Below are 13,843 nucleotides of genomic sequence, written 5' to 3' on the forward strand. Positions count from 1 at the left end.
TCGAATAAAAATCCTCTTGCAGTTGCAGCAAGACCGTTTCTTGTGGGTGATTTTGGGGTGTCGCCTCTCCTGAGTCAGAACGTGGGAGAGTCCTCATGTTGTGGGTCTTTCACAACTACTGAGACACAGTAAAAAGATTCCAGAGGTAGGGCCCAGTGGGAGGTCTGTTCACTGAGGACACGGTTCTTAAAGGGAATGGTGAGATCTCACTCTCTTTATCCTGCTTGTATCTCAGCATGAAGCAAACAGACACATTCCCCATCTTAATGTGCCACCTTACCATAGACCCCAAAACAACAGGGATACCCCATGATGGACTGAAAAGAAAAAACCCCAAATTGCAAGTAAAGTTTTCCCTGTGACAAGATGATGGCCTTAGGTGTCTTGTCACAGCTGTGCAAGGGTGACCAGCTGGCAAGTGGACTTGGCTGGCAGCTGCTGGAACCCAATCTCATCCCCTCACAGCCCAGGCTTTCTGTAGGTATCTATTTCACATGGATATTGTCTTCTGATAAGGATACTAGTCATAGTGCGTTTGGGGCCCACCTCACTATATTGTAACTAAATATCAAGGTACGTCTCACAGGTGGATTTGTATCTTATATGCAAACCAGACCACACTCTGAGGTACTGTGTGGTTAAGCCCTCAGGAATGCAACATCCCTTTGGAGGAAACAGTACACTCCGCAGCTCTAGGCCTGAATTCCAATTGTCTGGAAGGACAGAGGTAGGAGTAGTAGCGATGATACTCCGGACTGCCCCGGCCTCCTTGACCAATAATAGCTCTATGTTTAGATGTTGCAGGGAGACATTTCTGTTAAGGGCTCCAAGGCTCCTCCAAAACATTGTTTCCTTGTCTAGTATATCCCTCAAATCCCACTCACTCACACTGCTCACACGGGGAAGAAGTGTCCTTAGGACCCTAACAGTCTGACCCATCCTGCCAATAGTCCATGCGGATCACGCATTTCTGCCAGGCAAAGCCATTTTTTTTCTGATGTTTTGTAACACCTCACTTTAGCCACTAGGTGGCACTCGTTCCCCACCTCCTCGTTTTGCTTTCTTCAAGCTGGACTCTGCAGAACCTGGAAGCCAGGGCTGTCTGTACAGAAAGTAGATGAGGGAGGAGATGCCACCCAGGCTTCAGTGCATGGAAATCTGAAAAAAGAAAATGGGAGGAAGGCTGTCTCTCACAACAGCTCTAATCAGTTTGAGCACTGTTCAGACCTGCTAGTTGCACAGTAAATGACATTTCATAAATATTCATTAGTTGGAGGAATTTAGGAGAAAAGCAGGAACTACTAACAGTATGTGGTCTTGGGTGTAATTTATGCCTGAGCCTCTCTGGAATGCAAAAGAGGAGACCCTTATTCCACAAGATCTGTTCCTTTGCTCATTAGCGAGGTGAAGACCACACTTGCTGGATTGCTGTTCCTTGTATTAGAATCCAAACTACACTAACCAGAAAGCAGCAGAGGAGCAGCCCTGTCTTTCTGCAGTCGGTTGGGTGAGGGGAAAAAAAACCCGGCTGAAGGCTTTCCCCCAGAGTACTGAAGGAAATAGCTGCTATTGTTTGCCTAGAAGTGTTTTAAGTGCTATTGTTCACATATAAGTGCTATATGGTTTGTATAACCTTTCTTCATGCTTTCTCTTGGAAACCTGGAGGCAGAATTGCAAAGAAGGGAGAGAAACAACAGCACCGTAGTGTGAAAGCTTATTCAGTTAGTTCATACCCAGGTGAAGGTTCAGAATCAGGGGTTTCGCTCCCCACCATTAAAAGTCATCGGTTTCACTTGGAAGCAATGAGGTTCTCAGCCCCGGAATTGTAAGAAGTTTTGGACCCACGCTTGTCTGTATTTGGAGGTGTGAGGGTGACTCCTAGATAAGACAACTGCAGCGTCTTCTGGAAAGTGCTCTGCTGTTTACTAAGCTGTTTTTTCTATGCACGTAGTTTTTATTTTCAATTTTAGCATCTATTTGTTGTTGCTTTGTGCTTATTATTTTATTTTTAAATTTGTAGATGGCTTCTTCCTGTGTAGCCTAGACTGGCTTCAAATGCATGATGCCCCTGACTCAATTCCTGATTCCTAGGATTATAGGCCTCTCCTACCACCATGCTTGGCTTGGCCACAGCTGTGTGCTTCTTTAGGAGCCCAGAAAGTGCTACCTGGCTAGGTTCCACCTGACCTTATGCTTGGCTTAAATATTAAACCTAATTACTTAGACTATTACAAAGGACGTACTTATCTGGCAAGGTGGCTTCCTACATGCTCAGGGTTTCAATTTAAAGTCATCTGCAGTCATTAGCTCTCTCCCTCACTATAACTTTCAACAGGTTGACTAGAAGACAGATACTTTAAATTGAAATGGGAAAGGGAGAGTTGAGAGAGGCAGAAGGCTGCTGAACTGTGACATCCCTGTCAAGAACAGAAGACACCGCTCTAAAATCCACCTCTCCCACCGTCTCAACCATTGCTTTTAAGTTGTTAATATATTAAAGATTAGCTGACAGGGATGCCTGGAGATGTGACCTGTGGGATCTCCTTTGGCTTTCAGTGTAGAGTTGGCTGTGTTGGTTCCTTTTCTCGTTGCTGAGATCAAGTGCCTGGCGAGAAGCAACTTAATGCTTTTGCCTCACAGTCGGAGGGATACAGTCCCTCCTGGCCTGGTGGCAGTGGGAAGAGGCAGATGTTCCTGCTGTATGTGTAGCCAGGAAAGAGAGGCAGTCAGAAAATGGGGGGCCAGAGCACAAAATCTCAAAGCCTGTTCCTAGTAGCTTGTTTCTTCCGGGGAAGCTCCCCTTCTTCAGGGTTTTATAACTTTCTAAAATAGTTACCACCAGCCAGAGACCCCGCAAACACACGCAAGAGCTCACAGGGGACACTTCACATCCAAACCATGGCATCCGACTAACCCTTCTTTCTCTTTCCAAAAGCAGACAGAAGGACAATGGATCTACTGTGGGGAAACTGGACCTTTGTTTTGTTTTGTTTTTCTCAGTGAGCAAATACCAATATTTTAGCAGTTATTACCATAAACAAATGCACAGTTTGTGGCTTTGGGAAGTTAGTCTGGCTCATGGACAGAAAGGCTATCCATCTTAGTATCTTCTCTGTGTTCCTGCTTCTTCCGTCTTTAGCTGGTTAGGCCAGGATTCCTCTAACAATTCTCATAGGAAACTACTGCTTTTCTTTCTTTCTTTTTTTTTTTTTTTTTGACACACTACATGGATCTTTTATTTAAGATGAGGAAACCAATTCAGACGAGTTGCAAATGTCACATAATTGGCTCATGGCCGAATCCAGACAAATGTATAAAGTACTGTCCATACTCAGCACCTTCCACATGTCATGATGTTCACATACATCATCTCTTACTTCTAAGCTGGAAATGCAATAACATCTGTATTTTCAGAGGGAAGCAACTCAGAGAGGTGAAGTAATCTGTATTTGTGACATCTTAATGCACCCTCCCCCCTTTTTAAAAAAAAATATTTTTGGTTGTGAGCCTAGTCTTTAATGGCTGAGCTGTCTCTCTAGCCCAGGTAATGCACCTTTCTAGATGTGGCTATTTCAATACCATGATTATTTTTCTTGTAGATACCCATAGGGTGCTCCTAAATGAGAACCTTCAGATAAACTTCAGGTTTTAAAATTGCCTCCAAGGAAATTTAACAGACTGTCACTTTCCTCCTCCCTTGAAGACCCATCCCTTAGAGGACAGCATCCGAAGCTTGGGAAGGTCAAGGACAGGGGAGGATGTAAGGTTGAAAGGCCAGGTTAGGGCTAGTGGTCAGGAGGATGTGACCGAGAGATGGAGGAAGCTCAGGAAGGGGCAGGCAGAGATTCCAGTTGCTTGATAACAGGAAGTTAGAAGGGTAGGGAGGTGGGATGGAGGAGCTGGAAGGCATGATCAAAATACATTGTATGAAAACAATTTAAATAATAAAAGAAAACAAGTAGATGAAATTAAAATAGAAACCCCGAGAAGTTCAGCAACTTAACTTTTGTAATGTTCTATTATCTACGTGTTTCCCCCAAACCCAGGGTAGAACTCCTTTCTCTACAACGTTGAGCCTCTTGCTTGCTCACTTCTGTTTCCTTTAGTCCCCATTAGCAACCTTTGCATTCAGTTAGATCCCCTTGTAGCAACAAGATGAACATCAGCCTGAAGCTTGGAATAGGTGAAGTATATTTCCTAAGCACTTAGGGCTGCCTCTTCACAGTGATAGTAGAACCAGGATGATCTTCAGTGAACTTGGCTTGTACTTCTCTCTCCTTGCTGACTAAGGATGGTTAGATTTCTTAGCCTGCAACTGGACCTGTCTGAAAGTCTGCCCTGCTGATGTTCAGATGGCCATGTACGATTGCTTCACTGGCCTCGTCCCTTTCATTTCTGCCACAGAGGGGCATGCTAGGTGACCTTCTCTCTTCCAGATTCATTTACACCCTTTTTCCCCCCATCCTGATTTGTGTCCTGGGAATTGACTTCCAGGGACCACATAGATGGATTCCTTGCCCTAAGACAGAGGTAGAAGATCTGAGAGTTGGGAGGCGAGGCAGGGAGACAGAGAAAAAGGTGTTTGTTCCCCAGCTCTCTGATGATGAGGCTAGAGGGATGGGTGAGCCCCCAAATAAATGACCATCTCCTCCTTCTTTGTGGTACTGGGTGTTTGACCCTAGGGACTTGGGCATTTTGGTAAGGTCCTTATCAAATTTATATCAAATGCTTCCAAGTAAATGGCCAATTTCCTAGAAAGTCCCATCTTCTTACTTGCTAGGTTCTGAGAATGGCTCCCCCCACCCCATTTTCTCCCTACAGCCGGCAGTGGTAATGGTGACCTCTCTTTATCTAATCTTGGAATTGTGCTGACTTCTTTAAACGATGTGGTCTCAAACAATTTTCTTAAAACTCCTCTCTGTCTCTGAGGATGCTTTCTGCTCTCTGCCAAGACCACTATTTGCTCTTCCTTTCAGCCTCTTATAGTTAAAAGGTGCAATTATTCAAAACATTATTTAGAGGAGACTTGCAAAGATATGTCTCATCATCCATCTTAATAATGCCTTGGTGAATTTGGGGAGCTTGTTAAACTGTAATCTGCTGCCTTCCTTCCCTGGTTTGTAAAAAGAAGTTTCACAGAACTGTTTCCCTGGAGTTCTTAAATTCACTCAGGGACTTAAAATACTGTATTGTTTTCTGCTGATTCAAAGGAAGATGGGGGGAGTTTATATCCTGCCATATGTTCTCCTCAGTAGAACTGATGGGCAATGAGTCCACTGTGACAGCACAGTTGGGCTGTGAGGACTGTTGGGACACATCAGAGGTCAATTTAAAATTGTTCTCTGAAAGTTGTCAGAGTCTGACCTGGAGAGCCAGACTTGTAGCATCCTGGGTGACTCTAGGGAGGAGATAAAATCTTGGATTTTTTTTTTTCCAAAATGACTTTACCTTCCAGAGAAATTATAGATCAACAGTTCTGGGTTTCTGAAGAGACAAGAGGTGAATAGATCAAGGTTCCTACTTGAGGCCAAATGTGAATATTCAACTGCCAGAAATGGAGGACCAAAGGATCTTTCACAATTTCATACCAGGTGACCACATAAATCATTGTCCAAATGCAGACATCTTTCAGATGGAAAGAATGTATCTAATTACTTTGAGGAAGAGACATTGACTGAAACTGAACTTGGAACAATAGAGTGTGAGGTCAGAAATAAACCGAAGAAAGTTTCCCTTCAAGGACAAAAGCACTTTTAGAAAAGTGCAGTCAAGAGCATATCTACTCAGTGATGTTGTCCTGTGCCCCTGTCCTAGGATGCTGTGGGGAGAAGGCCCATGTTGAGTAAGCTGTTCTTACATTGTAACTCATTAGAACTGCAGGAGAGTTGAAGCTGAGATGATGTGGATGAAGTGACTTCCCTAGGATCCTTTTTCTCTGCACAAACACACTGTTGCAGTGCAGGGCATTCAGCACAAAGAGTAGGTACTAGAAGTGCTAATAGCAAATTTTCTTCTACCAATTTTTCCCCCCTGGGCGAACATTGCAAAACAGGACAAAAAGAGCAAAACCAAGAGGCTGAGAACAGTGTGTAGGTAAAGAGAACAAAGGGAAACCCAGCAAGCAGAGGGCGGAGGGTGCTTTACAGAGGAGATCCAGTGTAGCCGAAGAGCAGAGGACTGCTTGTGTTTGGTAACATAGTATCTGTTGGTTGTGCAAGGGTGCTCCTTACGGATCTATTAGGAATGAGAATATGCTAGTCTGTGCCCAACGGTGGAGTGCATTACTATTTAAATGTACACAGTGAATATCTTATAGAAATGTTTGTAATTGCATAGACAAAGATATTTCATAGTGTAGAGCATCCATTAGAGCAGTGGTTCTCAATCTTCCCAATGCTGCGAACTTTAATGCAGTTCCTCATGTGGTAGTGACCCTAAACCATAAAATTATTTTTGTTCCTACTTCATAACTAATTTTGAAATTGTAATGTAGGAATCTGTGTTTTCCTATGGCCTTAGGTGGCCCCTGTGAAATTCCACACAAAGGGGTTACCACCCACAAGACAAGAACCCCTGCTTTAGGAGGAATGATAATGCTATGCATATTCATAATATTCTTAGACCCTAGTGTTGCCTTCTTTCTCTAAATACAGATGTTGCCAGAATTATCTTTATTTCTGTGGCTGAAGTCCCAGTTAAGAGCATATCTTTCCCCTATTCTTTTTGACTTCCTTCTCCCTTCCAAATTTAGTCAACCTGGGAAGTGAGCCCACATTGTCTTAACAAACACAACTTGATCTGAGAATAGTTTCTACTCCAACACTTCCAGCTGACTACACCAAAGATTTCTAAAGACCATTTCCCCAATCTGGCTTGCTAACACTCTTGATTAAAGGCTGTTGAGATGGCTCAGTAGGTAAAAAGTGCTGCTCTTACTATTGATAACCTGTGTTAAATGACTGGAACCCATATGGTAGAATGAGAGAACAAACCCTAGCAAGTCATTTTTTGACCTACGTACATACATCCTGCTGTAGGACCGTGAAAGGTAGTCTTGTGCTCAGTTGAACTAAGGCTTGAAACCCCCAGTGACCCTCAAGGGACAGTAGGCATTTCACCTGTTCCCAGGCACCAGGCTCCTGGCATGAGGCCTCACACCTCCATAGATTTGTGGTCATCAGTCCCATAAGGGCAATGCCCCAAGTCCCTTCACATGTCGAGGACAAGACCTGTGGTCATGTAGGCTCAAGACAGATCTCCATTTTAATGAGGTACCTAAAAGGATGGAGGACTTAACCAATAAGCTTTCCTTCTCAGACACTCCTCCCTGCAAAAGGTATTTAACCTCAGGCACGCCCTGAGGAGTGGGGTATAGTTTTACTTTTCCACTCTCCGCCATGACAGTAAATGTCTTAAAACCATGGACTGCCTCTTTTCATTGGGATCCGCTGAGGGGAGCCATGAAGGCCTTCGCCTATAGAGCTGTTGTCTAATCTCCTGTAGAAGGCCTCTCTGCGCTCCTAGCCATGGATACCATCAAGCCAAGCCAAGCCTAAATCTGCCGCCTACAAGCCAAGAACTCTTCCTGCGGGACCAGCCAGAGCTCTTCCCTTTGGTCTGGGCTAGATCCATCGTTCAGACCCCTACTCCATTCTCAGCTCTTCCATGGCATCCAGTGGCTTCTGAGAACCAGACGGTCCCAGGCGACAGTGCGGGGTAATCTTGGTCGAACTCCCGTGTCCTGCCTCCCAGGCGGCCAAGCCTTGTGGCAGAGCAGACATAGTACCCCATTACCCTACACCCTGCCATACATGGTGAGTGTGCATCTATGCAAACACACACACACACACACACACACACACACACACATACACACAACCTAAAGTAAAGAAACAATTACAGAAAAAAAACTCCAAAATATTTTTGTCAAAGAAGTATTGGTGTATTTTGCATGTATTTTATGAATACCTTATTATTTCTGTTTAGTTTTTGAAGTCTATCTTTGTATATACTATTACTTTGATTTCGTTTAAAAATGTTGATAAGTCTATATAGATCTGGAACACTTATGGTAAAAACTCATAATTTTTATTATTAAATATGGCTATATCTTAGTATTTTATTTTTAGATTTATTTATTTTATCCATATGGGCATTTGCTGCATGTGTGTCTGTGCACCACATGCATGTATGGTGCCTTAGGAGGTAAGAAGAGAGCATCAGATTCCCTGGAATTAGAGTTGGATGGTTGTAAGACACTGTGTAGGTGCTGGGAACTGAGCCCAGGTCCTCGGGAAGAACAGCAAGTGCTCTTAACCACTGAGCGATCTCTCCAGCATCTGCTCAATATTTTAGAGGCTTGAATTGACTGCATTTTTTTTACCATAATCTATGAAGCATACATTACTTTCAGTCAGTTTACAGAAGAAGAGGAGGCCCAGAGTGGTCAAGAACTCTGCCCTGTATTTCACAGCTGGCAGAACTAGAATTCATATCTAGGATGCGTCTAAAGATGAAACTCTCAACTACTTATGCTATGCAGAATACTAGACATTCATACTGCAAGAGGACATTGACAGAAGTTGGAGTCACTGTAGCAGGGCCTTTACAGAAAAAGAAATCTTGATGATGATGATGACAATGACGATGAATGAGAACATTTTGTAGTATAAATGGCGGAGCTGGGTGAGATGAGAGAAGTAACTTTTCAGACTCTCCAGGGTATGTGTAGAGGAGTCTGTTGGTTGTCTGTTCTACAATCATTTAGCTGCCTCCACTGTCTCAAGGCAATGCCTTGTTCAGGTCTTCACCCTTCTCTATGTGCCTATGTGCTGTAAGGTAAGTTGTGTCATTACTGGTCCCAGAGTTCTGATTGGCCTAATCCATTATGCTGTTCACATGATCTCACCAATGATTGGTTTAGATACAGGCACATAGGGTTTTCATCAACAGAGCATGAAGAAATTGCAGCTTTCTCCAAATGTTTTCCTGTGACTAATAGGATGTTCCCTCTGATTAGAGAAAGAAGAACAGGATTTCTGTTATTTACCACTTACTGTACCAGGTTTCTTGCTAGATGCTTCCACAAATGATCTTTTATTCTCAGGAAAAAAAATGACCCATTTTGTCAAACCCTTTCTCAGGTGGAGAAACGCCGATTCAGAAGCAGTTAACTAGCTCTACTTGACATATTCAGCATCCAAACTCAGCAATACATAGTTTCAGATACATCATTTGACTCAGTCTTTGAAACTGTGTTCAAGTGTGGCTAGGCTGTGAGTCTGCAGAGCCACATGTATCACGAGGCTTGGTTTGTCTGATGATCCTCTGAAATGGCAGTCGCTTGAATGTGAGCGTGTGACCAGAATGTGACATTTATTTGGTGATGCTGGCTGGAGAATATGGCTGAGAGGTTCCTCTTGGTAACACCTTACTGTCAAATTGGAATGATTTGGAGATTTTGATTTAAGTCAGCGACAGACACCAGAAACAAAGAACTTCAAGTGATTGTTATTTCACTCAACTCAAGCGACTGACTTGCTTTCTTTCTTGGCTGCATTAGCTGACTGGTATAAACCCAGGATTATTTCCTTTAGGAAAAGCTACATTAATACTCACCAATAGGGTTAAAATGCCATCAGCAATCCAGAGGAGAGATAGGTTTACATGTAGAAAACACTGTTAACGCTGGTATTTTGAAAAGAAGACTTATTTAAAAAATTTAAAGTCAGATTTCCCTGTTCTGATTATAAGGCTTCCTAATGCTGCCACCTCTTGTATCTCCTTCCCCTAGGCAAAGTCTTACTGTGTGTCTCAAACTGGTCTTGAGCTTGTAATCCTCCTGCCTCAATGTCCCCAGCTCAGTGACTACAGCTATATACCCTCATGTCTGGCTTCAGCCATCTTCGTTCATTTCTCATCATAGCTCCAAGGAAGAGCCTAAGTGAACTTAATCATTGAGAGATTGCCTGTTTTATCTTATCCTCTAGTTGGAGTTATTCTTTTCAAATTGTTTTGTCCACTTTATCGGTCATTTACCTAACATTGTACCTACCACTGACCTCTTCTTTGTCTCATTTCATTTACCACCTGCCTGTATTAGTGCTTCAGGAATGCTGTAAAGATGAACACTAGTTGGATGACTTAAAGCCACAGGAATGTATCCTCTTATAGCTTAGGAATCATTCTAAGAATAAAAATAAAAATAAAAATAAACATAAACATAAACATAAAATAAACATAAAAAAGAAACAAACAAAAAACCCTGAAATGCTGGTGCCATTGGGATTGCCTCTGAGAAACAAGTAAATCAACCAATCAATCAATCAATCAATCAAACAGAAGAGTCAATAAGAGAATAAACTCACAGCTAGTATCTCTCATTTCAAATCCCAACAGAGACGGACCAATATAAATCAACCTTTTGGCTTGTGTCTATATACCCCAACCTCTACCCCTTCTAGCAGGTAGACCTCTTTCTCTGTGAACCTGCACACTTGGCCTCCTTATAATGACAACAGTCATTGGGTTTAGAGCCCAGTGTGGCCTCATCTTAATTACTCCTTCGAAGACTCCTTTTGCAAATATGGTCAACGCCTTAGGTTCTGAGTAAACATGAATTTGTGTTACACTGTTCAATGCAGTGCACTGTGAGTATCAGCCCTGCTTTAGTCTCTGAACTTTGCTCATGCTTAGTCTCTAGATTCTTGAAAAAAATTTTTTTTCTATAAGGTACTTTCTAATCATGGTTTCTCCTTCCCTAACTCTTCCATGATCCTCCCAACCTCCCCACCCACCCAACTCCATGCATTTTCTCTCCCTCTCTTTAGAAAACAAATAGGTAAAAAATCACCATCACCATCGCCACTACCACTGATGGCAACAACAACAACAACAACAACAACAACAGCAACACAGAGGAAGCACACACTCATACATCCTAACAACATAAAATGGCAAACCATTATATACAAGCAGAAGAACTGTCAGATAAAAATGCCCAAACAAAGCAATATGAGACAAAGTCTACAAAACCATCACTGAGTTCCTTCAATGTTTCCCATCCACTTCTAGCCTTGGGACCCACCCTTAAGTATGGTTTATATACCCAGGGAGACTCAATTAGGGGGAAAGAATTTTTTCTTTGCAAGCTGTAGTCAATCGGAGATAGCTTCTTGGTCAGGGATGGGGACTTGTGTCCATACCCCTCTCAGCATTGGGACCCCATCTGGCTTGAACCGGTGCAGGCCGTGCACACACTGCCACAGTCTCTGTGAGTTTCTATTGACCATGTTTCTTTTCAGGTACATTGTCTAGTTTTTCTGATTTATCTACTTGACTTCTCGAGTGTCTATTTGGAGGCACTGGAAATTTAAGACAGGGTTTTCTTTTTTTTTTTTCCCTAGAGTTCTTATAGTTTAATATACATTAAGAAGAGATGCATTAAAAATACTCTGATTAAAATTATGTTTAAGGCAGTAATGTTTATGTTATTACCGAGTGCTATTAAATAATATGAGATATATGAGATCATAAAAGGAGGCTGATTTATATTGGTCAGCTTCTGTTGGGATTCGAAAAGAGATACTAGCTGTGAGTTTGTTCTCCTGTTGACTCTTCTGTTTATTTATTTATTTTTGTAGCATTGGGATCAAATCAAAGGCCTTGGACATGCTAGGCACGTACTGTACCACTGAACTACATCTGCAGTTCCTTTGCTGGGAGTTTGTAATATGAAGGCATTAGCTGAGCAAATGCCAGTGGAGAAGAGCATTTGAGAGGGAAGAGACAATTGCAAGTTTAGGGAATCCAAGGCAGGGAAGCCATGGATTTATCTTCATTCTAAGAGAAACATGGCACAGCTGGGATGAACCAGAAAGTGGCCCAAGAGGGGACTGAGAAGTGATCAAGGCCAGGTATCACAGGGCATGTTGCCCATTTCAGATTTTGTCCCAGAGAACATGGCTGACAAACAGAAGAATGAGTGGAAGGCAACTAAAGGTAGGCAGGTGCAAAACAGACCTCTTAGCAGACGTCTGTAATGAGCCAGGTAAGGGATGACAGCTTGGACAGAGTGGGGACACTGGAGTTGACAATAGACGCTATATCTGAGGCCTAATTTGTAGAAGATACGGCTTGTTGGTGAATGGAAAAGGTGGACAAGAGAGGCGTGAGCACCTGTGGCAGTCTGAATGTATAGGTAGGTGCACAGAAGTACCACCGCCAAGACTGCAAAGCCCAGGAGGAAAAGCAAGCAAAGAGGGAGCACTGCAGCTTAGACTTCTGACAAGTGAAATTTGAGATGCCTGCAGGATATTCAAGAGGAGATGTCAAACAGGCAGGCAGAGCTGCATCCTGTTGGGAATTCTTGCCAAATAGAGGCTATTTGAGCAATTATTGGCTTTAGATGTGTTTTCTTCTTCCTTTTTAATGTCAGGATGGCCTTGTACTTGTTTATTTGGCTCTTTCCCTTTAGAGTATTTGGGCTATGGCACTGGTTACACTTTTCAGTCTCCTATTTTAATCATCCAAATTGTGCTGTATTTTGCAAACTCCTTTTTAAATACACCATAACGATGCAATATTTCAACCGGAAGAAAATTTTGACTATCTGTGTGCCTTAGCCCAGGCACATAGTAACTCTGGCTGAACAATAAAAGCAGTGCTATTGTTTTCTGCTCTGAAAAGTTATTGTGCTTTAATCTCAAGGTGTGGATAGATTTAAAACTGACAGTGTTTTGAGTTAGACTTCAAGGCATGTTGTGAAATTCACAGCAGAACCATCAATTCATGGTTAAAGCAAACACTATTTAGGTTAGTCCCAGAAATTCTTGCTATAATTTGTAAACATTTCTTCCATACTTAACAGATTTTTCAGGATAGTTTATAGAACAGAAGTGGAAATTTAGATTTTTTTAATCCATCAGAATAAAATCACATTTAAATATAAAACTTGTATCACTGACCAGTACTATAGGAATGGACACTTTTCAATCAAATCCAAATGTCATGGAGTATCTCAGAACATTGTTGATCAGAAGGTAAAACTGAAGGTGTGTCCTTGTGGTTTCCAAGGAGGAGCTATACAAAGCACCAGCATCATCAGCATCAGCATCTTTCCTTAGCATCATCAGCATCATCTCTCCTTACCTCAGTGACAGCAAAGCTTCTCTTTCCGCAGGGAACCACCTTGTACCACTTGTCATGAAGCACATCCATAAACCCATGAGACTTGTACTGACTGATGAGCTCAGATATGTTAGAGGTCAACGGAGAGTTGGGAGGGAGACCAATGCCATAGCCTAGAAGAAAATGCAACCGCATATGAGTTCTTCATGCTGGTCTGAGAGGTGCCACCATCCTTGTATGATATTGCCTCTGGATATGATAGCAAGGGCATGGTGAGTCTGTATTACATTTCCCCAAAAGGGCTCCAGAATGCCCTTGAGCCAGCCAGATCTTTGAGAAGATGCAACGAGTCTGCCCTTATTTTCTGTTTTTTTTTTTTTTTTTTAAGAAGTAGTCTCTGAAAGTTTGGAGCTAAGGCGAAAGGATGAACTATCCAGAGACTATGCCACCTGGGGATCCACCCCATAATTTGGAGCCACCAAACCCAGACACTATTGCATATGCCAAAAAGATTTCGCTGAAGGCACCCTGTTATAGCTGTCTCGTATGAGGCTATGCCAGTGCCTGGCAAATACAGAAGTGGATGCTCATAGTCATCTATAAGATGGAACACAGGGTCCTGAATGGAGAAGCTAGAGAAAGCACCCAAGGAGCTGAAGGGATCTGCAACCCTATAGGTGGAACAACAATATGAACTAACCAGTACCCCCAGAGC

The 13,843-nt window shown here is 42.6% G+C and overlaps 1 protein-coding gene across 2 annotated transcripts in view; it reads right to left on the reverse strand.

Moving 5' to 3' along the window:
- Grin3a (glutamate ionotropic receptor NMDA type subunit 3A) overlaps positions 1 to 13,843 on the reverse strand; it is a 176,084-nt gene that overhangs the window by 29,246 nt on the left and 132,995 nt on the right. For both annotated transcript variants that reach the window (XM_021160784.2, XM_021160783.2), the window contains exon 6: positions 13,150 to 13,301. In XM_021160784.2, coding sequence (XP_021016443.1) covers positions 13,150 to 13,301 — 152 coding nt within the window. The remainder of the gene's footprint in view (positions 1 to 13,149; positions 13,302 to 13,843) is intronic.

This window comes from Mus caroli, chromosome 4 (assembly GCF_900094665.2).
Source record: "Mus caroli chromosome 4, CAROLI_EIJ_v1.1, whole genome shotgun sequence".
NCBI classification, from domain to species: Eukaryota; Metazoa; Chordata; class Mammalia; order Rodentia; family Muridae; genus Mus; species Mus caroli.